We start from the raw sequence: 24973 nt of genomic DNA, 5'->3' as shown, positions 1-24973 counted from the left end.
TGTCATGTGTCCTTGTTGTATGTTCCATGCTTATCTACGACTGCCTTGGTCATCCCTGTCTGTTTAGGGGCATCTCCATTAAGTCCTACTCTCATTCTTCTCCTCACTACCTCACATCCTCATAGTGCCTGACATTGAGGGACACTGCTTTCCTCTCTTTTTCTTGAGGCCATTGGCATTTCTTTCTTTTTTTTTAAGAGAGAGAGAGAGAAAGAGAGAATTTTTTTAATATTTATTTTTCAGTTTTAGATGGATACAACATCTTTATTTTATTTTTATGTGGTGCTGAGGATTGAACCTAGCACCCCGTGCATGCCAGGCGAGCATGCTACTGCTTGAGCCACATCCCGATCCCAGAAATTGGCATTTCTGACCTACTTACCCCACCATCATCTCCAGATAGAAGGTACATACACTGGAAACTTCTATGTGGGGCTCTTCTTCCCACTTAATGTTAAGGACACAGTTCAGAGTCATGGAATAGAGCTAGGAAGGAATAAGTTTTCAAAATGCTACAAAACAGCTTCCTCCTTACTGTTTTAAACTTCCCACAAATATAGCTGAAATCTCCCCTGGTATCACGTTCCAGGCCCCAAAAATTGTTCAAGGAAGAGTATCCCCTGTCAACTTCAAATCATCCAGCAAATTTAATACCTATGCTCTTATCCTGCCTGCAGAAGAGCAAACTTCTCAATAAGACTCAGGAATTCATTATATCCTCCAACTTAGTAAAGGTTCTTACTGTATCTGGGTTCTGACTTCTCTTGTCTAGACATAATAAATCCACTCTCTTTAGCCTTTATCCAAGAGAAGCTCCTTCCAAAACCTGTGTGGTCCCCCAACCACCACCAGCAACAGTTGTAGAAGAAATGCAAGTTGTTAAAAATACAAATTCTTTGACCCCACCTCTGACCTAAACCCCAAATTGAAACTCTAGGGATGGGATGCAGTGATCTGTTTTTTCACAATCCTCCAGGTGATTCTGATGAAGCTAAATATTGAAGCCACTGATTTAGTTTCTCTTGAAGCTATTCTAATATGTATATATCACTGAAATAAATGCCAGCCTGTGCAGGGAGAGAACAGGAGTCCCAATACCTTTGCCAAATGCCCTGGCTGTGGGACATCTCAGGGCTGTTTACTGCGTCCATTGTACCACACGGAGGATTCCACCTCCACTTCATCCCGACTCCCTGGCATAGTTGTACAAGGCAAGACCTCCTCCCTTTTGCCTTTGCAGGTTTAGAAAGGTTTTCTTCCCCAAATGTATTTCTCTATATTTAATCCCATTTGAATTTTACTGTCTATAGGCATTCCCTTTCCCAATTTATCTAGCACATTCTGCATTTTATTCCATTTTCCAAGACACTTGGTACACCCACTTATTTTTATATCAATCAGAAGTTTAATTGGAAGGTGATTTATTCCAGAAACTAAAATATTATTAAGGATATACTGCATTGCACACGGAAAATACATGGGGAGCAGTGGCACAGAAAATCAAGAAAGCCTTTCCTGTGTGCTATTTCAATCTCTTTCTATTGAATACATGAAACACCCTGGCAGTGCCAACCAACACAAACAAACCAACAGAGCCAGCCTGTGAGAGCCAGTGGGAAGCATAAAGCTTTTCAGCCTCTGAGTCTTGTCCTCCCTGTCTGTCATTCCATGTGTGGGATGGACATCTTCCCTCCTCTGGCTAACGAGAACTGTCCCTTCCCTGTCCTTGTGTGCTGGCTCCCCATGCCCCTGCCTATTTGCACCTGGCTCACAGCTCAAAAAATGGCAAGAAAGTCATTATGTGAACTCAGACCCAAGCAAACTCCGGCTCCTTCGGCAGTCTAATGGGTGTAGTGAGTAAATAGAAAATATGATGGTATAAAAAGGATACAGTGCTGAGAAAAAGAAGTTGGAGTACTACAGAAAACCACAATTAATTATATTGGGTAAAGGACAATCTGTAGGCAACTCTATCTGAGATGTGTCCCCAGATGACACCAAAATCCTAATAAATTTTTGGACTATCCTCTAGCCACCTGAGAGTGTCATGTTTTCTTAATAATAAGAAATTTTAAATACCTTTGGACATGTAGAGAATACTTTTTAAAAAGTATTCAAGCTATAAAAATTCTTTAAATTTTATATTAGGAAAAAAAGCAAGTGAGCTGTGTTCAAATGGTTATGTCATGATGATCTACACCAGGGATGATCAACTCTAAAGGGTAGCTTGCCAAGATCCATCTGTTTGAACCCATCTCATTTGTTGCCACACTTCCCAAAAAGAGCTTCCTGCCATTTTCCAGACTTGTATCCTTTCATCTCCGATGACAGACCCAAATTGAGAGCAGCAAGGCATGGTAGCTTTTGAGTCAGACTTACCCAGATTCATATTAGCTATGTTGTCCCAAGTAAGTCATTTCATCTTTTTAAATCTCTGTTCCTCTTCTATAACAACATCGCCAGCACCTAAAAATAGGGTTATTGACAAAATTAAAAATAATGTATGTGGGCTGGGGCTGTAGCTCAGTGGCAGAGCGCTTGACTAGCATGCATGAGGCACTGGGTTCGATCCTCAGCGCCACATAAAAATAAACAAACAAAATAAAGGCATTCTGTCCATCTACAACTACAAAAAAAATTTAATAATGTATGCAAGAACATAGAGAAAGCAACCAATAAATGGTACCCATAGATGTGGTCTTTCAAGATTAAGGCAATGTAACAAAAGAACTGCCTTTATAGAATCTTCTAAGTTTCCCCATCGGATGGAAAAGGAATAAGCTTTTCCTTCATGCCTCTTGTTATTCCCAACTTCCTGAATTTTCTTTTGGCAGACAATTTCAATGTTTGTGGCCAGTTATGTTTTAGGATTTATTCATCTGTTTCTTTTGCCAATAATTATGTAAAACAAGTATACATGATTTTCACAATTGTCAGTATCTGAAACATAATTAAATGACATCTTTTTCATGATGCTTAAAGTCAGTAAAATTTTCATATTGAACCCCAGAGTTGTTTCATGAAATAATTTGAATCTCTGCTTTGTCTTCTTGTATTTGATAAGTATGTTTTAAAGATAAAATGGCCAAAGAACACATCAAAATTACTAAGAATATCAAACACATAGTGCGGTGTTTCATATTTGAGGAATGAAAAGAAAAAGAAGTGATGCCTCGAACATTCCCTTTTTCTGAGGAAAGAAGTTGTGAGGGAGAGGACACCTCTGGGCTGATGTGGCAGTACAGCAGGCCATTTGTCTGGACTTACAAGCATGTCTAGAATTAACAGACCAGACCATGTGTCTACACTGGCAACTGGCTCATTATGATGCTACTGCTAATATAATCTTCTTGATTCCTGGAAAGTAAGAACCGTTAAGAACTTTTATAGTTTCTCTCTGGGTTGTTGAACTCCAGAGAGAATTCAGGACCCCAGTGTCCTAAAAAGAAGTAATTATTTACTTTGGGAGGAAAAAGTATCTTTCTCACATTCTAAGAAATCTTAGATTACATTTTCCCTTTGGCTGTGTAAACATGAAACACATTCTTAAAAGAACTATTTTATTTTCTTCTCAATTTTTTTCTCCTGTATAGCTTCATGCAGAAGCCCTAGCTTGCCTTAGTGACACCTAAGTGATATTTCAACCTAGCAATCTTTTTCCTTACTGAGTCATGTCTGGGGAAGAAATATTCAAATTGATTATTGTCTTATCCAGTTCCTTGATGGTAGTTTACCATACCCAAAGCCAATAAAACATTGATAGAATGGTAAAACTGAAGACGACTTCATGATTAAGTAACTAAAACTGTAAACAGCTTTTGCCAAGTAATAGTCTTTAGAAGGACAACTCAATAGGTTAGAGGGGGTAGACTGACATGCAAATATCCATCACATTTTATAAAGTAAATTAAAAATAGATTTAATCTTTAATATGTATCCCTACAGTATAAAATTTACTGGATTCAATTGCTGATTATGTGCTCAGCAGATTGGCTAATTACCTTAGGCAGATGCTTTATGCATATTAATGTGGTTTCTTATGACCATCATGATCATCTTTGGTTCATAATGTAGCCTCCATTTAGAGTAACTGAATACAATAAGGGTGTTCACTTGAAATGTAATTGCAGGCAATTCCGTATGAGGGTGAGACTGGTATTCTGGGAAGAACCCTGAACTATGGAGTGGGAGCTTGGACCAGTTGTTTGCTTATCATAATCATAACAGACACATCTGCAGCAGAGGAATAGCATATGAATTGGAGGAGTCACTATTAATCATTATCAAGGGGGAAAAGAGAGGAAAAATAGCTCCTTAAGCATATTTCCAAGGTAGCCCCACACTAAAAGTACTTGAAAGGTAAATGTTAATTTGATGGTTTAAAATACTGTAGAAAATTAAACAGATTGATGATCCCAGGAGTTGGAGATGATGGGGAGCAACTAGAATTCTCCTGGATTGCTGGTAGAAATAGAAAATGGTACAACCACTTTGGAAATCAGTTTTGGAATTTCTTAGAATGTTTGCCATGCATTTACAATATGATCCAATAATTCCAATCATGGATATTTTTATAAATGAATAAAAAATACAAGTATATACACAGGCTTGAACATGAATGTTTATAACAGCTTTATTCATCATATCCCCATGCCTTAAAATGGAAGCAACCCAAATGCCTCCCCATGTAGAATGGATAAATGACATAACAATAAAAAATAATGAGCTGGTGATGCATCCAACAAAAAGATTGAAAACAGCGGGCCAAGCAAAAAAAGCCAGATCCACCAAGGGTGTAAACTCTATGCTTCCATTTCTGGAACCATGCCAAAGAATCAACCCACAGGGACAAAAAGCAAAGTAGTGGCTGTCTGAGCAGAAAGTTAGGGAGAATTGACTGCAAAGGACAAGGAGAACTTTGTGGAATGATAAGAAAGTTTTCTGTCTTGATTGTTGAGATTTCACAGGTACATTCATTTGACAAAACTCATGAAACTTGTGTTTGAAATGGGTGTATTTTATTATGTGTGAATTATATCTCAACGAAACTCAATGAAATAATGAGCACGCACAGTGGGAAAGCAGTGATAAATGTGAAATTGAACCACCCAGGCTGGCTTTTAGATACAGAGAAAATGATTCAAGATTGGTGTCTATTTTGTGGGTGGCCCTGCTGCTAAAGTTCAGGGCCTCAACTAATTCTACTCCCAGGCTGGCCACCTTTCATAAAAACCTTGCTGCACCTCTGTGAGTGTGATGATGAATCTAAGAGCACTTTATTAACCAAAAAGTCAACATGTATCCACTCAACAAAGGTGGCTACTGCTAAGGCCACTTACCCACCTGCTTAGAGTCCTGGACTGCCCTAGTGCAATGTTTTTATAAGAACAATGCAGGATAGAGAGGGATCTCTCCAAGTGGCCCTAGAACTTGCAATCATCTTCCTTTCCTCTTTTCCTTCTTCTCCTGAGCTGAGCCACTCTTATTCTTCACAGCAATAGTCCTGCAATAACCAGTAAAGGAATAATGAATATACAGATATAAAGACAGCCTTTCTTGATGCACACAAAATATTTAAAATTAAAATTAATTCTTTCTTGTGACATTGTGAGTATTAGCTCAGACCCTAGGACCAGACTTCATATGCCTATAGACATATGGCACCAATTGGATGAACCTAGGTGAGGGGTTAAAATTGTACCAATACCACAGGCTGATGTGAGAATTAAATGAGAGAGGGCAGGAATGTCCCCAATACAGTGGCTGGCAAAACATAAGAAAGTAACAACTGAGAGCTGTGGGTGTTATGGAATATTTTCATCTTGACTTCCACAATTCTCTATTAATTTTCTATACAACATCAAAGAGCATTTTATCAACCCCACAGTAATCCATTCAGACTCTGGGATCTGGGAGAGCAGAAACTTTCCATATATGCTCAGCCTAAGTTGGAATTTTCCTCTAATTACCAGCTCCCTGAGACAAAATGATAGGGCATGGCCACATCTTTAAGTTCAAGTTTTGCATTTTGAATTAATTGTGTTACGTTTTATACATACATACTTGAGAAGCCTGTCAAGTGTGCTGCAATTGTAGAAACAGGAAGAGTCCAGCCACATGCCATGGCTGAAGAGTATAGAAAATTGGGTGCTCGAGCAAGCCAAATATGGAATTAATAATATATTTAGAATTACTAACAAAATACCTGTCAGGCAAGCAGCAACATATTATATAAATTTTTTTTTTAAATCCTGCCTGTGGTTGCAAGTCCTGTGCTCCTCCTAAGAAGAAGACTGTATATTCTTGGAAATAAAATGATTCAAGCCCAGTGAAACTTCTGTTTCTGGCATTTTACCCCCTAATTTTCCATTCATTTGTTTTGTTTTGTTTTGTTTTTTTACAATCCCCTGTGTAGCTCCACCAACCCTCCCAGACGTCAGTGGGTCAAGCAGCTGCCCAAGGCAATCTTCTGCACCTGGCTCACGGCCAAGCATCCATGTCTCAAAGTCCCGTCCGACAGGCTTCCTCTTCTTCCTCCTCATCCTCCTCTTCTTCAGCTTTGAGCGTGGGCCAGTTAGTCAGCAGTAAGTATCCTTTCTGGCTCGGTTTAAATCATGGTTGCCTTCTTCTGGCTTATTTGCAATCTCTCTCTCTCTCTCTCTCTCTCTCCCTCTCTCTCTCTCTCCCTCTCTCCCTCTCTCCCTCTCTCCCTCTCTCCCTCTCTCCTGCCCAATATTAAAATGTAGTCCTTGCCCAGGGCCAGATGGTGGGCAGCAGGCCCCCAGAGCACCCCTAGATTAGTGCCTCGGGGGCCAGGCTCCATCCTAAGGGCTCCTGATGTGCTGAGTCAGTCTTGTCCCTCCAGCAGGTAGAAACTGATCAGCTTGCAGGGCATGAGCCACATAGCTCAGAACTGAAATAACCAACAACAGGCACTCAGCCCGAGGGTCAAGCTGCTTTTCTGTGTGTTTGAAGTCTCCTGCCGTTCTGTTTGTAGGTGTCAGAGGAAATAAAAGAGAGCATGCCTGTGGGCGGGTGGGTGTGTGTGCACAATGAGCCGCCTCCAGTGGCATGTGGCGGAAGCTGCATGGGCTGGAATCAGATGGGAAATCTCTGAACAACCATTCATAAAATAAAACAAGCCTGCAAGTCTCCCTCCCTGAGTTGGGTACTATATATAAAATTTTTAGAAATGGTATTTGTCCCCAGGTGAAGACAGCATATTTCTCACATGCAAATAGAAGTACGTTAAGATGAATGGGGTAATGGTCTCCTTAAATGTCATTTATTCACCTTTAGTACAATTTTTACTTATACATAAAGCAAAGAACATGTACACAGATTGCAATTTACCAGGAACAAAAAATCCAGCAGTTATGGGATTAAAGGGCTATAGTGTTACAAAGGCAACTGTGCCATAAAGTAAGACTACATGCAAGTGAATATCTGTGTTTGGTCAAGGGTCAAGAATGACCTGTTATAACAGAATCAGTAGGATCCTCACATGCCGTGGGACAAATCTGGTAATGCAAAGTAGCCTCTCCAAAAAGGAAAATAATAATATATATTCAATTGTATAGGTGATTTAGACCAGAAAGATGCTTTTTCAGTAACAGAGCTACTTAATAAGCCAGATGGGATTTCAATTGCCTGTTGGCCAGCGAAACATCTAAGTAAATAGTGAGTGATCTGAAATGTGAAGACCTGAGGTAGAGAGGCTTCTTCATCATATACTAGTGAAGAAAAAACTCTAAACTTATACTCAGAGCCTGAATTAGGAACCCATACTACCTCTAGAATCTTCTCTGCATGAGAGTGTCTGGCAGTACCACTGGGAGTCAGACTTGGCACAAACCCATTGCTAAACTTATTACAATAGATATTGAGCTTGTTGTTTAGTTGTTGATCTTCTGTCTCAAAACCCATAAATAGAATGATGGTAGAATGTATGTATGATCTAGTTATTTATGGACCATATCCCTCTGGTTCAACATTTTTATATAATGACTCATAGAATTTGAGGAAACATGCTTACCAGTTCATTATAATGGATATGATCAAAGTTGTAGATGAAGTACACAAGGTGAGGTCTGAAAGGATCCTGAGTGCAGGAACTTCTGTCCCCATGGAGTTGGGGTATGCTACCTTCCCAGTACATGCATGTGTTCATCAATTCAGAACCTCTCTGAATCCTGTAGTTTATGAATTTTTATAAATGTTTCATCACACAGGCATCCTTGGTTATTAACTCAATCTCCAGCCCCTCTCCCCCAAATTTTCATCATAACTTGGTCTTTTTGATGATTAAACCCCATCTTGAAGCTATCAGGATCCAACCAACAGTTACCTCATTAGAACAAAAGATGCTCCTTCCACCAAAGAAATTCCCAGGGATTTAGAGCTTTGCATCAGGAACTACAAAGTCTAAATGTTAGAACAAAAGATGCTCCTAGCACCCCTAGTAGTTAAGAAATTATGAGTCTTAGGAGGAACCAAGAACCAGGAACAAAGACCAAAAATATGTTGCATATTATTTTGCATTATCATAGAACCTTCGACTATCATAGTCAATGAGTACTCTGTGTCATTGTCAAAGACTCTCATCCTAGCATTCACCAACCTACCATATGCCAAAAAAAAAAATCATGCAAATTTCTTATCGACTCCAGGCAAAGGATTGCCAAATTAATACCTTATTAATGAAAACAGGATCTTCATATGCAAAGACCACCACATCTGAGCTCAAATTACCAAATAAGTATTCTTGTTAGGACATTATGAAACCTATGCACCTTGGTCTCTGTTAAAATATGCTTAGTCTTCATAATCATCAGAGGTAGATATAATTTCTATTAGCTGGATGTTCACAAAGTATAGAAGAAAACTCAAACAAATGTTGGAACATTTATTAACTGTACTATTTTTTAAAAAGGTGGGTTTGGGTTTTGATTATGTGCTGGTTTTTGTTTGGGGGGGAAGAGTTGGTGATTTGTTAATATACTTTTTAAAATTTGTTCTTTTTAGATATACATGACAGGAGAGTGTATTTCTAAAATTTATTTATATTTATTCTAATTTGTTATACATGACAGCAGAATGCATTTCAATTCATAGTACACATATAGAGCACAATTTTTCATGTCTCTGGTTATACACAAAGTAGAGTCATACCATTCATATCTTCATACATGTATTTAGGGTAATGATGTTCATCTCATTCCACCATCTTTCCTACCACCATGCCCCTTCCCTTCCCTTCCCTCCTCTTTGTTCTATCTAAAGTTCATCTATTCCTCCCATGCTCCCTCCATCCCCCTTATGGATCATGATCCACATATCAGAGAAAACATTCAGCCTTTGGTTTTGGGGGATTGGCTTATTTCACTTAGCATAATATTGTCCCACTCTATCCATGTACCTGCAAATGCCATGATTTTATTCTCTTTTTAATACTGAGTAATATTCCATTGTGTATATATGCCACAGTTTTTTTATCCATTCATCTACTGAAGGACATCTAGGTTGGTTCCACAATTTAGCTATTGTGAATTGTGCTGCTATAAACATTGACATGGCTATATCCCTTTAGTATGCTGTTTTTAAGTCCTTTGGGTATAGACTGAGGAGTGCGATAGCTGAATCAAATGGTGGTTCCATTCCAAGTTTTCCAAGGAATCCCCATACTGATTTCCATATTGGTTGCATCAATTTGCAGTCCCAAGAGCAATGTATGAGTGTGTCTTTCTCCCCACATCCTCACCAACACTTATTGTTGTTTGTATTCTTAATAGCTGCCATTTTGACTGACGTGATATGAAATCTTAAAGTAGTTTTGATTTGCATTTCTCTAATTGCTGAAGATGTTGAACATTTTTTCATATATTGTTGATTGATTGTATATCATCTTCTGAGAAGTGTCTGTTTGGTTCCTCAGCCCATTTATTGATTGGATTATTTTTAGTTAAGATTTTTGAGTTCTTTATATGCCCTAGAGATTAGTGCTCTATCTGATGTGTATGTGGTAAAAATTTGCTCCCATTCTGTAGGCTCTCTATTCACCTCATAGATTGTTTCTTTTGCTGCAAAGAAGCTTTTTAGTTCAAATCCATCCCATTTATTGATTCTTGATTTTATTTCTTGCACTATAGGAGTCTTATTAAGGAAGTTGGGGCCTAATCTGACAGGATGAAGATTTGGGACTACTTCTTCTTTTGTTAGGCATAGTATCTCTGATTTAATTTCTAGGTCCTTGACCCATTTTGAGTTGAGTTTTGTGCATGGTGAGAGATAGGGTCTTAATTTCATTTTGCTGCGTTTGGATTTCCAGTTTTCCCAGCACCATTTGTTGAGGAGACTAACTTTTCTCCAATATATGTTTTGGTCTAATATGACATAACTGTATATATGTGTATTTGTCTCTGTGTCCTCTATTCTGTACCATTGGTCTACAACTCTATTTTGGTGCCAATACCATGCCATTTTTATTACTATTGCTCTGTAGTATAGTGTAAGGTCTGGTATAGTGATGCCACCTGCTTCACTAGTAGAGTGTATTTTGACATATCGTACATACATGGAGTATAAATTTCCCTTCTTGAGGTTGTACATGACATGGAGTTTCACTGGTCATGTATTAATATATGAACATAAGAAAGTTGTGTTCAATTCATTCTACTGTCTCTCCTATTCCCTCCCCTTCCCTTCATTCCCCTTTGTCTAATACAAGTTAATATAATTTTTCTAAGCCTATGGCTTGTAAGTTTGATCCTTGGACAGCAAAAAACAGAAGCTAGCTCCAGAAAAACAAAAACCATGACATAAAGATGGTGAGAGCTTGCAGCATAGTGAAACTCCTGATTCATAATTCATTCCTTTTTCCACAACCCAGTAAAGTCAACATATCGCAAGCCTGCCTTCTCCCAAACTGCTTTGCACATTCCCAAATGATTTCTTATTTTTTTCAGAAATATTTGGTAAGTATTTCCATTATTTGCTGTGAGAGTAGCTCTAAAAAGCAGATGGGTATTTACATAAGATATTTTGATAAGACTTCTGGCAGCTTCTTTAAAGATGCATATTACTCCTATAATGAGTGGTCACAGAAAGTGGTCATAGATAGATAATGTTGATGCATTGGTGACTGTTCAGCCTATTTAGCAACCCCTTACACAGGTACCCAGGCTAACAGCAGGAAGGAGCTAAATTTAAAAAGCAAAACTACCACCACCAAAAATGATCTATCCTGGTGCATCCTGAACACTCAGCTGGATATGAGCCCAGTGACCATGCACCAGATTCTACAAAACAGGTTTGTTTTCACATGCTTTACATTTAGTTTTCATTAAAAAAAAAATCTCTTTACTTTTTAGTCCATGAATTCCAGATTTAATATAGGAAACATCATCATTATACTTTTGAGTCATTGCCAATTTTCAAGTCCAGTTTATCCTAAATCTCCAACCCAGTTAACCTCTTTACAAATTCAGGGCCATCACAGCTATTGCTTTCTGGGCCTGTGTTTAATATATTGGACTGACTTAATCTGAAGCAAACTTCTATAAAAGGCACACTTCCTCCCCAGTCCAGAGAAACTCTAGACCAACTTGCACTAGACCTAATAAAAGGTGCCAGATCTGCCTTGTGGGGGACCTGAGAGTTCCAGCTATCCCAATCAAGGTGACCTCAGAGTCATCTTAAAAGTAACTCAACCTGTCCAGAGCCAGGGAAATGGAAGAGAGAAACCCAGGATGGTCTATCCTAGCATGGAATGTCAAACTATGAGCAAGGCTGAGAGCTTAAGTAATATTCCAGGGAAGCCTCCAATGGCCATATTCACCTGTTATTTCCCCTCCTCAAACAGAAAGGCATTTATCCCTTAAGAAAGGGGAACTGTTCCAACAGTGAAACAACCTCAAGTGTTTAAGACAAATTTTGAGATAAAAGAAATAATAGTATCAGTATTTTTATTAGTTCCAAACATGTAAACACTAGCTAAGGAATCCTTCCAATGCGTGAGGACAAGTCTCACATGTTATCATCAAGATAAAGCAAATATTTGTACAAGGGTGGACACTTTCTTTGGATGGAAAGATTTCTATAGTCTTGGAATCCATGGGGCAACCTATATAATACATTTTGCCATCCGAGTTTTATGGGTAGGAACATAATTTGAAGAAGGCTAAGCAACTCATCTCCAGCAATCAACAAATTGCACAAAGAGATGCTGAGTTTCCCCTCTTGGAGAGTTTGCCAGCAGACGATCACCCTGTATAAATTTCACAAGAATTCCTATCTTATCACCTAAGTTAAATCAGGAGAAAAGGCAAGAGTGGGAAATGTGTGAAAGGAGGAAGAAGGAATTCAGCTTCCTGATATAATAAATGTTTGTTGAGCCTCATGGCTCATGGCTCAGGCGCCCACTTCTCCTTGAACTTCACAGTAAATGTTGGATCATCCACAGAAGACTGCTCAAGGCACAGAGAGCTCAGAATCCACAACTTTTCTTTTTTTTTTTTTATTGATTATTTATCGCATTACATAGTTCATGATATATCATCTTTCATACATTAGACTCAAATTGTGCTTTGAACTCCCATTTTCACCCCAAATACAGATTGCAGAATCACATCTGTTACATATTCGCATTTTTACATAATGGCATATTAGTGACTGTTGTATTCTGCTACCTTTCCTATCCCCTACTATCCCCCCTCCCCTCCCCTCCCCTCCCATCTTCCCTCTCTACCTCCCCTGCTGTTGTTCAATTCTCTCCCTTTTTTTTTCCCTCCCCCTTGCCCCTCATAACCTCTTATAATTTTATGTATCCTTGAAGGTCTCCTACCATTTCCATATGCTTTCCCTTCTCTCTCCGTGTCTCTCCCCCCATTCGTCTTTGTTTACTGTAGTCTTTTCCTCATGCTCTTTCTTCCTGTTCTGTTCTTAGTTTTTCTCTTTATATCAAAGCAGACATTTGGCATTTGTTTTTTAGGGCTTGGCTAGCTTCGCTTAGCATAATCTGCTCTAATGCCATCCATTTCCCCGCAAATTCTATGATTTTGTCATTTCTTAGTGCTGCATAATACTCCATTGTGTATAGATGCCACATTTTTTTTATCCATTCATCAATTGAAGGGCATCTAGGTTGGTTCCACAGTCTAGCTATTGTGAATTGTGCCGCTATAATCATTGATGCAGCCGTATCCCAATCAATCAACAAGTACATGAAAAAATGCTCACCATCTCTAGCAATCAGAGAAATGCAAATCAAAACCACCCTAAGATACCATCTCACTCCAGTAAGATTGGCAGCCATTATGAAGTCAAACAACAACAAGTGTTGGCGGGGATGTGGGGAAAAGGGTACACTTGTACACTGCTGGTGGGACTGCAAAATGGTGAGGCCAATTTGGAAAGCAGTATGGAGATTCCTGGGAAAGCTGGGAATGGAACCACCATTTGACCCAGCTATCGCACTTCTCGGACTATTCCCTGAGGACCTTAAAAGAGCGCACAACTTTTCTTTTCCTTCTCTTCTTATTGTCCACCATCTTGCAAAAAAGCAACCTACACAATTACAGAAATTAGTTCCAAGTCACAAAGAACCAATAACAAAGACATAAACAATAAAGGCAGCAGGGGAAGAGAAGAAAGATGATAGGATGCATTTACATAAAATGGCTACCCAAGTCATAAACTGGTCCTGCAGTGCACTGCTTAGTCTGGTGGCAGCACAGGCCCTGGGACTGAAGCAGTCCAGAGAAATCCTTTCAGATTAAATACCAGTCCCTCATGGGCTGGGCACCTCAACTGATTCTAGTTGATCTAGAGATGGGGCCAATAAAAGCAGAAAGTTTATTTCCCACAAGGGCTGTTTAGCTTTGCTCAGAGACAAAATCTCTCCCTGACCACAGACTTCATTGATATTCCCAGCCAGCTGACTCACAGATCTTTGCCACTTGCCAGGTGTGGCAGGGAGTCAGAAGGAAGGAGCAAGGAACCCCTGCTCAGGAGTCCCCCTCACCTGACCTGTCTGGCCTATCAGTCCTAGACAGGTGAGAGAGCAGGACTTCAGTGAAACCTGCTCAACAGTAACAGTTAAGGGTTAGGAGAAACAATGGCACCAAGAGGATGCCACACCCTGACCTTGCAAACCAGAGAAAGATTTCTTCAAGTGAGTCAGCAGATCCCTGCCATCTACTGACACCTGTATGTAGGACCTGTTAAAAATGCATCCTTAACCCCACTAGGTGGCTTTTTAAAACATTTTTTATTGTAGTTAGACCCAATACCTTTATTTTATTTATTTAGTTTTATGTGGTGCGAAGAATTGAACCCAGTGCCTCACACATGCTAAGCAAGTGCTCTACCACTGAGCCACAACCCCAGCCCACCAGGTGGCTCTTATGCTTGCCAAAGTAAGAAAACCACCTTCCTAAAAGCCATGCTGTTACAAGGAAAGTTTCTGGCTTCCCTCTGCCTTTTTTTTTTTTTTTAATTTCTGAACCTCCACTATCTACCCTTATAGAACTGTCAAGCCCCTCTCTTCTCTTTCCTGACTGTACAGGCCTTTCCCACACTGTACCAGTTCTATACCAACTGACCCTCTCTGTTCTAAATCAAGGTTCCTCGATTGCTATGTTATTATTGCCCCACTACCCCTGCAAGGAAGCTTTGTAAACATTTTTTATCCTAATAACCCTCCTTTCTCCTTTCTTCTGTTTATGTACTGTGGCCCTTTGGGGAGTCACAGCCATTGCACTAGCTAAGACTCCTTCTGCACTAGCTAAACCTCCTCCCCAGAACCCACCATGGGATGCATGTTCTAAATGTAGGGTCACAACATATTCTGGGCAGGTAGCAGGTGTGAAGAAGGATGGAGATGAGGACACTGAGGGGCTAAAGAGGCAACGAGAATCAGTCCTGGCAGTGTGAGCATTACCAACTGTAAATGGAAATCCAGTGCAGCCAAAAGAACATGGAAAATCCAGATTTTTCTTTAGAAATCAAAGTTTAAATATTGGCAAGTAATTCAAAAAATTTGCGAGTACTAGAAAACTGGGTTTATGTTCATGCTGTTCATTTCCAACTCTTGCTTCTAGGGATTTTTTAATGAAGAAATAAGAAATGGGGCTCAAGGCTGCTGTGCACATGAATGTGACCCCCTCTACCTCCCAGATTCCTTAGTGAAACTTGGAAGTCACTCCATGCTACTGTGAGGGTGGAATCCAAGATGCAAGGGCAATCTCCACTGGGGATGACCCAAAAATGACTTAGTGGATGTCCTCATTAACTAAATATTGGCCATACTTCTGGAGGAAATTTTGGAAGAAAAAGTAGGATTTTAATTCATCTTAACAACCAAACCAGTTTTATAGGCAAAATCCTGGACCCCTGCCCATACACAAAAAGTCTGAATTTGCTACACTCAAGTATCCACCAAGTGAGCTCATACTCCACCAATCAACCAACCAATCAACCTTATTGTGTCCAGGAGCACCCTATTCCCACTGACCAGAATAAGGTCTCTCCATTCTCTAAATGCTGCTCATGGGTAAGACCAGATGACTCCTCCCCCTTGTCTCCTTTCCCTTCTCTGCACACCTTAAGTGGGTGTCTCACCACTAATTTCAGATTCTTCTCTGCTTGTTTCTGATGCAGTAGTATTGAACCTCAATCCCCAAAAGACTATCAACTCTAGAGGGGCTGGAAATGTTTCTAACATTTGATTCCTCTCTCCACTCGGGAACCCTAGCAGTCACTTTGAAAAATACAGACCAATTGCAGTGGCTATACTACTTTTCCATCTCCCCACAATGAATTTAAGACTAGTGAAATGAAAATTCCACTAGACTCCTTTTTTTTTTTTTTTAAGAAACAGGGTCTCACTATGTTGCATAGGCTGGCTCTGAAATCCTGGGCTCAAGTGATCCTCCTTCCTCAGCCTTCCAAGTAGCTAGGACTATAGGTACCTGCCACACCTGGCCGGAATTCTTTTTTAAATATAAAGATGAAGGTGTAATGTATAGCTGTATTACAGATTCTATTCACAGAGACCATTTTCCACTGGCTGATAGGGTCCCTCCCCAGTACCGAGGAGAATCTATACATAAAACTCCAACCCCCTCTCCCACTCCCACAGATATTCACATATTTACTTAAAAGTCCTTTAAAAATTGTCACTTGGGATGCAAATGTTTGTTTCTTTTTCTAACAACTGGAGTGTCTATACACCTGAACACAGAAGCATAATATAGTCTACCACAGTCCTTCGACAAGAACTCAAATTTACTGAAATTGATGGGTTATTGTGCAGAAAAAGGAAGAGAGAAACTTTTCACCTAAGTCCGAGGAATGAGGTGAAGAACAATAGAGACAGCTCACAGGGAGAATGGCTTCGCTACAGGCAGGATTGAGCAGCACTTTGAAATCTTCCACCATCCCCAACCCATGCTGTCTCCAGCTTGGTGTATGCTTTCATTTATCCAGGGATCAGTAGCCAGGGGGGGAAAAGTTTCATTCTCCAGCTGTTGTGTCATTTCCCTTGATAAGTCCTAAATTGACCGCGTTATCCTGCACCAAAGGAGCCTTCCTGTGGTAGGCATTTTTTATTATGTGCCCTTTCAGGGGACAAAGGCAGCTGTGTCAGTAAACTGCTATGGGGGAAAAAAAGATAATATTATTCTCACAGCTTCATAAGCATGCTTTTCTGAGGGGCTAATGTGAATGTAAGAAATTAGGCAACATTATCATCTGTTAGCCTGGCTGCATGGCGACCAGGTAAAGGAAAAACACAAAATACTATTTTCTTCAAGGGCAATTTTTAGCACTTAAAGATCCCAATTAAGACACTTCAAATGGAAACCTTTACATGTCTATATTTTTTGCACAATATTTGAACATATTTATGGGCTAAATGGAGTTACAATCACCCTAGTAAATGCCTCCCTGCACTATTATATATTAAGCCCTAAGAAACATGTTTCTGTGTTGTGGAAGTGGCAGTGTGAGCCGGATGTGGCTTTATCCAGGATAGAAACATCTCAAGGATGATTTGTAGAGGTGTAATGAGTTGAGTTTGGGAGACAAAGAAAACATTCTGGGATGTTGGATTCCCCACCATTCTGCTGTTAGAGCCACTTTCTTATATACCCTAACAAACAGATATTACTCGGTTGCGTGTTGACGTATTGATCCTATTTTTAAAAACATCTCCACAGATCCTCAAACCGCAGCGGGTGAGGTGGATGGGGTTAATCTGGAAGAGATTCGAGAATTTGCCAAAGCTTTTAAAATCCGGCGCCTGTCCCTTGGCCTGACCCAGACTCAGGTGGGACAAGCTCTCAGTGCTACAGAGGGCCCCGCGTACAGCCAGTCGGCCATCTGCAGGTAACCCGCGCCGCATGTTGTCACCTGTCCTGGCCGGCCTGGGCCCCTTGCCCTTGCGGCTCAGCTTTTCATCTCCGGGTGGGCAAAGCTGGAGGGGCAGAGTGTGGGAACAAAGTTTGGGGTAGTTATATGTTGGGATTGGTGCTGTTGATGCAAATAAGTATGCTAAAGCAGATTGGAGGGGTTCTGGCTTAATAACTCCTGTCAACTCACAAAGAACTTCCAAGGCGGTCTCATTGGAAATATACTACCCCAGCCCAGGAGCCTTCCTTCTGGGCCCTTGCTCCAGTGCATGAGAGCCACTGACTCCTGTCTGCACAGAGTATATCCTGAGCAAATGTTGTAAAGCTGCCACAACTTCTGTCTAGAGGTGGTTATCAGAATTTTCCAAGAAAGTATACATCTTTTAAAAATATATTTTTTAACCATCTTGTGACCTTGAAGGAATTTGTTTACTTGCCTTCCTAGACATAGCTTTTAAAGCACATTTAAAAAAAAAAAAAAAAGAAGCAGCAGCAGCTGCTTTAAATGGCTCAGAAAAGGGTAGTAAGAATCTGGCCTGATGGTGCCCATCCCCCACCAAAAATAAATAAATAAATAAATGGCAGAATCCAGCCTTGGTTGTGTTCAAGTTGATCTGGGTTAAGTCGTCAGAAGCAGACCCCATGCATGCATGTGTGTGTTGCACTAATCCCATGTTTATGCATGAGGTAACAAAGGCACTTCCGTAAGAGCTTTTTCCTCTTGGGCAACGCCTTATGAGTCCTCCTCCATCAGGAAAAGCCAAGAAACCAACTCTAAACTCATTTAAGTGGATTTTGTTCTTGGTGATCCATGAAATGCTGTCTTTTTATCTGCTCTTTATACTTTTAATGTATTCCCCAAAGGACGGAAGTGTACTTTTCCTGCAGTTTAAGACTAAGGTTATAAATAACATCAGTATGGGGTAGTAGCTTGCAGCTCACATTTTGCTCAATGATTTTCCATAAAACCCATTGATTGTTGTTAAATACAAAAAGCACCATAGGATCCTCTCACTTCTATGGTCTCCCCTACTGTTTTTTCTTATAAGATACCTCCCTGTAGAAAATAACCTTTATTCAGTCTATACAAGGATACTACTGCTGGGAAATTTGTTTCAAGGCTTGTATATGTTATTCCAAACAACATGTACAGAAGCATCAACACTAACAAGCAGCATCAATGATATGAATACTGTTGCTCCCTGTTGGGAAACATTAATTTTGTTTCATCTTGACAGCCTTATGATAAAGGCAGCCACAGGTTTTCAAGTTGTTGCCAATTTGCTATTGTTGCTAAATTCTTCTTTGGCTTATTTTTAGCCCTAAAATGTGATTTCCTTTTATTGATTAAAGTGCTGTCTAATGTTTGAACTCACACACCTAGTGTTTCCTGGGCATTCCCAATCAAATATGCTGATTTCTAAAGTCTTCCAAGAGCAGAGCACACACACATACACTCACACACACACACACACACACACACACAAAAACTGGAATGCAGAAACCTTCGCAATTTTTAGTATTGTGCAGGGCAGGTCAGATACCTTTCTCCAGCTTCAGCCTCCTGTTTCTCAGTGAGGTCATTTTAGGAGCTACCAAGAACAAATAAAGAAAAGTCTTGAAAAAAATCAAGATCTTACACTGGAACAATTTCAGTGAATTCAAAAGGTGGAAGGGATGTGCACCAGAGCCTGCACATTCAGGCAACATTTCTGCCTAATTAGCTGCAGTGACTCCCAGGTGCTACCTCTAGTCCCTCCTTATCAGAAGCACAGAGAATAAGATGCCTCCAATACACTGAACATTCCTGTCACAAGCTCCATCCCCCTGGTGCCATGATGCAGTAAAACTTATTGTAATGCTATCAAGAGTTCAAGCTTTGGGCTTTTATGGTTAACTGGTAAATAAGGCCAAAATGAAGTATATGGCTGATTATCAACAATGGGAGCTGTTTGTCACCAGTGACAAGCTCATTACATGATACTAAATACTTAGTTCACTTTGTAATGAAAACAAATATACTTCTTCCCTCCTTGACCTGTACAGGGAAGTTGGATTTTTTCAAAAATAAATACGTTCTTGAATTTTTCAGGGAAGGGAATGCCATGGAAATTGCATTAAAATTCGATACTATTTGTGCTGCTGTCATAATGTAAGAGATCTAAAAATATATTGCCAAAAATGAGATTATGGCACATAAAGGAAGCCTATCCTTTATTGTCATTTTGCAAGCATCCTCATAAAACATGTTGTGACTAAGGCAGGTTCATTTCAGCTCTATGAGAACAGATAGTTATAATAAGGTGCACTCTGCAGTCAGACTATTGTATCTCAACAGCATAGAACACTTTAAAAGACAGGGGAATTCTATGTACCCTAAGTTGTTAATACTGCAGGGTTGTGAATTTGGATTTAGAATTAACAAACAAATGAATAAAAAGAACTGGTACTTTTTTGTTTTTCATTGAGAGTGAGTATGGATTTGGTACCAGGATGACCTCTTAAAACACTCTATATAATTTTGTTCAGGATGCTTCATATTTTTTAAAGTCAATGTAGCAAAGAATTGCTGATGGCAATTGACATATAGAAGACCTCATTTACAGAAAATGATATCATTCAAGTACAGTTTGCAGATATCGCACATTAAACACAGCTTGATACCCTGGTGCAAAAGAACACCATTACGCTGGACAGTGATTGGAAGGCGTGAGGTGGCCTTAGCACATCCAGGAAGGGGTATTCCATAGTAATTACAATGTGTCCAGCTGTTTGAGCCAGAACTGTAAAGTAGCAACTGGGCCATATTTTACCTGGAAAGGGGGCATGTTGTTAACTTACATATGGTGAAAATTGTTACCAAAGAGTCGGGGGGCAGGGGCAAGAGAGAAGTTAAAATGAGACACAAAAGAACAATAAAAAAAAATAGAGCCATAAAAAAGAACTTACCCCAGTTGTCATAACTATGCTATTAGCTATAATATTTTCATAACCCAGATTACTGGGAAGAATTTAAAGAAAACCAAATGTAAATCATAATCATTTTAAATGAAAGACATGACAACTGTTTTTCTGGATGTCACTTCGTAGGATTAATTTTTGCCTTAAGAAGTCTGAGATTGGGGAAGACAAGCTGGTGCAACTGAAACAGAAGCTTAGATCTCAGAGTCTAGAGGGAAGCCTGGGAGTTGTTTGTGTTCCCCTTGTGCTGGCGCGGGTGTCCTGCGGTCTCTGCTTCTCCCTGGCCCTAGTCTGTGTGCGCGGCGTGTGGTTTGCATGCACTGGCATGGAGCACGCTGGGAGGGTGGGCGCTGGCTTGGGTGGGGCTGGCTACCTTGCTGCTGGCTGTTAATCTGGAGTGAATTCGCCCTGCCAGGCAGTCAGGCAGGCAGGCAGGAAGCCCACCCTGGCAGAGGACTCAGTGTAAGACTGTTCTTTCTCAATTCTCCCCCCAGACACACCATCCTGAGAAGCCACTTTTTCCTACCACAGGAAGCCCAAGAGAACACTATAGCTAGCAGTCTGACAGCCAAACTGAACCCTGGCCTTTTGTATCCTGCCAGGTTTGAAAAGCTGGACATCACCCCTAAAAGTGCCCAGAAGATCAAGCCGGTGCTTGAGCGGTGGATGGCTGAGGCTGAGGCCCGCCATCGAGCAGGTATGCAGAACCTGACCGAGTTTATCGGGAGTGAACCGTCCAAAAAGCGCAAGCGGCGCACCTCCTTCACACCCCAGGCCCTTGAGATCCTCAATGCCCACTTTGAGAAGAACACACACCCCTCTGGGCAGGAAATGACCGAAATTGCTGAGAAGCTGAACTATGACCGAGAAGTAGTTAGAGTTTGGTTCTGCAATAAGAGGCAAGCCCTGAAGAATACAATTAAACGCTTAAAACAGCACGAGCCCACCACGGCAGTCCCTCTGGAACCCCTAACAGACTCTCTGGAAGAAAACTCCTAAAGAGACGTCCACCCATAATCAGAGGCAAAAATCCACAGAAACGAAACCCCACCTTTGGGACTCCACCAAAAAAAGAAAGAAAAGAAAAAGAAAAAAAAAAGAAAAGAAAAGAAAAAAAAAAGATCAGAAACAAAAAAGATGAAGATGAAAGAAAATCAAAATTAAATTTAACAGCACCCCAGTCACCATCACCATTGTATGTAAAAGACTAAGAAAACTACCAAGTGGACAGAATGGTTTCTATGTGTCCATTGGTTTTCCAAAAAAGAAAAAAAAAAAAAGAAAATTTTTTGAAAATTTTTAAACAAAGAATACACCACACGGAAGGTGTGTGTGGTAGAATAGTTCCCATCCCCCACCTGTCTCCCCCCCAAAGCCAGTTTTTTAAAACAAACCAAATAACCACATACTTTTTGCTGTGTATTATGAAAATGTGAACACGTTTTAAGGAAAAAAAGAAAAACAAAACTAAACCAAAAAAAAAAAAAAAAAAAAAAAAAAAACACGACAACAAAAACTTGTATCTGTTCAAAGCGAATACAAGCCTGCCACCTGGAGGAGGGCTACATCCTTTCAGGTACCAAGTGCTGATTCACTATGAAACCTATTAACCAAAGTCAGAAACAAGGCATTGCAAACGCGCGATCGTTGTCTACTCTTCTCTGCGTGTAAAGTTGTGTTAACGGATTTTTACATTTGTGCTAACAGAAAAGTAGGAAGCCTGATTTCTCCCATCTTTCCCATTTATTGTCTCCACCAACGGGGTGGGTACCATTGTTGAAGCCATTCTGTGAGGCTCACTATCGGTTTGTTTTGGGGCGGGGAGGTAGGGACTTATTTTTTTCTGGGTGTTTTTATGTTCCTTTGTTTGTTTGTTTAAGGGGGGCATCCTGGATCGTGTGCCAAAACATTTGTTGCTTTCTTCTCACTATGACTTGTGGGTTTGAGAAAAGAAAATGGAGCTTGCATTTCCCTTTCTTCCTCCATTTCTCCATCTCCAAGGTCTCTGGGGGGTCTGCTGGAAGGCCCCAGAAGTGGGGAAGAACCGTGTCTTTTCCACTGAGATCCTACTAAAATGTAGGAGAGACTCCAAAATAACTAGGGCTTTGCTCGATGAACTGTCAACACTGGCATAAGCTGTAATTGTGCTCACTGTCCACACCAGAGCTTGGGATTTTTCTCAGTCTGTTGGCCACGTATATGGAGAGCTGACCAAAACTAATTTTGTAATATAAACATAAGCTGCACATTTGGTTCAATACTTACATCTATGTTATGCTTCTGTGCAAAGCAATTTCTCTCAGAAGTCTGATAGCCAAAGAAATGTCTCAAGGTTTCAGTCAAAGTACACACAGGCATGAACACACCCATATACACCCACACGAAGAAACAGGCCACAAAGAAAGTGATAGCGACCAAATCATTGTTAAGGGTCATCGAGTATCTGGTTAATCTCATCTTCTCTGCTATCTCTTTCATCAAGTCTGTGATGGCAGACTTGTGGGGGGAAGCGACTGTTCTTTGGATAGATAAACAGAGCAGAAAAGTAACAGGTGAATTTGAACAATTGGATTGGGGGCTGACTCTTGAGGAGGAAGGAAGTTTTAAGTGTCTCCATCAAAAGAAAAATATAGAGAAGTAGCTCATATGACACATCAGAATAGCTTTCACTGTTAGAACTAGAGGATTAGTTCATTTTTAAAAATAACTTGCTCAAGAGATTCTGAGGGCCATGATACCCTAAGAAGCCCAAAGAATGTGCTGAGAAGTGAGGAGGGCTATGCAGCTGAACACTTGGAACCTGCAACTAATATTTGCGCCAAGGTGTATGTAGGTGTTCTGTCAAAGAAGCACACAAAAGAGAACTGTGAATTTGCCTGCAGTCAAAATGTAAATATTTATGAGTGATTCATTAATAATCATGTTCATGTACTATCTAGAGGTAAATTGTGGGAGGGAAAAAGAGAAACCCCACCTCAAATTGACCAATGAATTAGAAACACCATCTCCTTCCTCAAATGCACTCCCTTCCCCTAGGGGTTTCTAGTTTCTTCCGTGGGCTCCTTTACTGTCATGTAACTGGGACAGTATAATTGTCCCCTCAGATGATTCATGCAGCAGTCAGAAAACTACCAACAAAGAGAAAAAAATCCTGAAATTGGAACTAGTTGCTAGTAAAGGTGTTTCCATTTCACCAGTCTGATGCTAATTGGACCACAACTAGCCTGTTCCATGCCAACAACATCATGGTACCCATTTCACCACCTCAAAAACTGCACAAATACCAACAACACAGAAACCCAAAACTTTATTGATTAAAACAGATTTTGTATTCTCCTAGGACCTGTTCCAAATTCCATCAAGAAAAGCTCCCCAAGAAGAGAAGTTAACAAGATAACATATGACGGATGTTAAATGTTTAAAAATATGCCGGCAGCAGTTACATAAGGCCTGCTCAGTTCTGAGATCTATAATTGGGAGGGTATAACTAGGACAGTGAACATATAAAATAACAGTGATCATCCGGAGTAGAACAAAGAAGAAATACATTCATCCCACAGTCGTAAAACCATTCATATGCAGTGATTTTTTTTATAGTTTTATAATTTTGTATTGTTTTATAAATTATTTATAAGGTGTTGTAATGCTTCTTATATTAATTTTTTACAGATAAATTTTTTGCTACAAGGCATAAAAAAGGTGCCTGAACAGATTCTTAGAAATATAAATTATACTGTGTAACTCATAAGTCTTCGGGACCATACTTATTGTTTAATTTTATTATGACATTTATTATTTCCACTTGTAAACAACTTCATATGCCAATAACATTTAAATGTCTTTTATGTTTCCATGAACTGAAGGTTAAGGTTGTCACCAACAAAAAAAAATAAAAGCCACTTTGGGCATATGTGATTGTACTTCAAGCTTCAATATTTTTCTCACATATGTTTAAATTATTGTCATCTTCATTTTCTTCATTATTTGATGAAAAAAATGACAATGGATACTATATTTTATACTTGTTTGTGGGGGTTTTTTTCTCTTTCACTCACAAAAAAATTTTTTTTTGAACAGCTGAAGTTTCACTTGTATTTACAAGGTTTTGGTTTCCTTGTGTTATAATCACACAGTACACACACAACACACACAACACAACACAAAAGAGAGAACAAAAAAAGCAAAAGGAGCTAGGAAAAACAAAACAAAACAAAACAAAACAAGTAGAGGCATATCAAAGAACTCAAGCTATAACCAAAAAGAAATCGTAAATTGCCTTTGCTCGTCTTCTCTACGCTGGACCAAAGTTCAATATTTGTAGGTATATGCACATTGTATAGATACGGCTAAATGTTGCTGACAATCTCGCAATACTAAACTGTTCCTATTTTAAGAAAAAAAAATACAAACTGTTCATCAATGTTTTACCTCAGCACTCTACTTGTACCCAGTTAATGATCAAGCTTAACAAAAAAAATGGAGAAAAAGAAAATTGATTTTCATTTTCATGTTTGACTGTAAAAATCTGTTTGGATAACATTTTGTAATGAGCTTTTTGTCATGTGATTTGCTCGTCTTCAACTTGAAATTATGTGAGGCACATA

The 24973-nt window shown here is 39.8% G+C and overlaps 1 protein-coding gene across 1 annotated transcript in view; it reads left to right on the top strand.

Moving 5' to 3' along the window:
* The window catches only part of POU6F2 (POU class 6 homeobox 2), a gene marked incomplete at both ends in the record, with an annotated part of 468142 nt that extends 446774 nt beyond the window's left edge, over positions 1-21368 (top strand). Inside the window, 3 exons of the mRNA XM_081286471.1 lie at positions 6416-6584; positions 17217-17385; positions 20864-21368. Of these exons, the coding sequence (XP_081142597.1) occupies positions 6416-6584; positions 17217-17385; positions 20864-21368 (843 nt within the window). The remainder of the gene's footprint in view (positions 1-6415; positions 6585-17216; positions 17386-20863) is intronic.
* Positions 21369-24973: the final 3605 nt, after the last annotated feature.

Source organism: Spermophilus citellus (genome assembly GCF_964194105.1).
Source record: "Spermophilus citellus genome assembly, chromosome: 3".
Lineage (NCBI taxonomy): Eukaryota > Metazoa > Chordata > Mammalia > Rodentia > Sciuridae > Spermophilus > Spermophilus citellus.
This window is presented reverse-complemented; position numbering and strand designations above follow the sequence as displayed.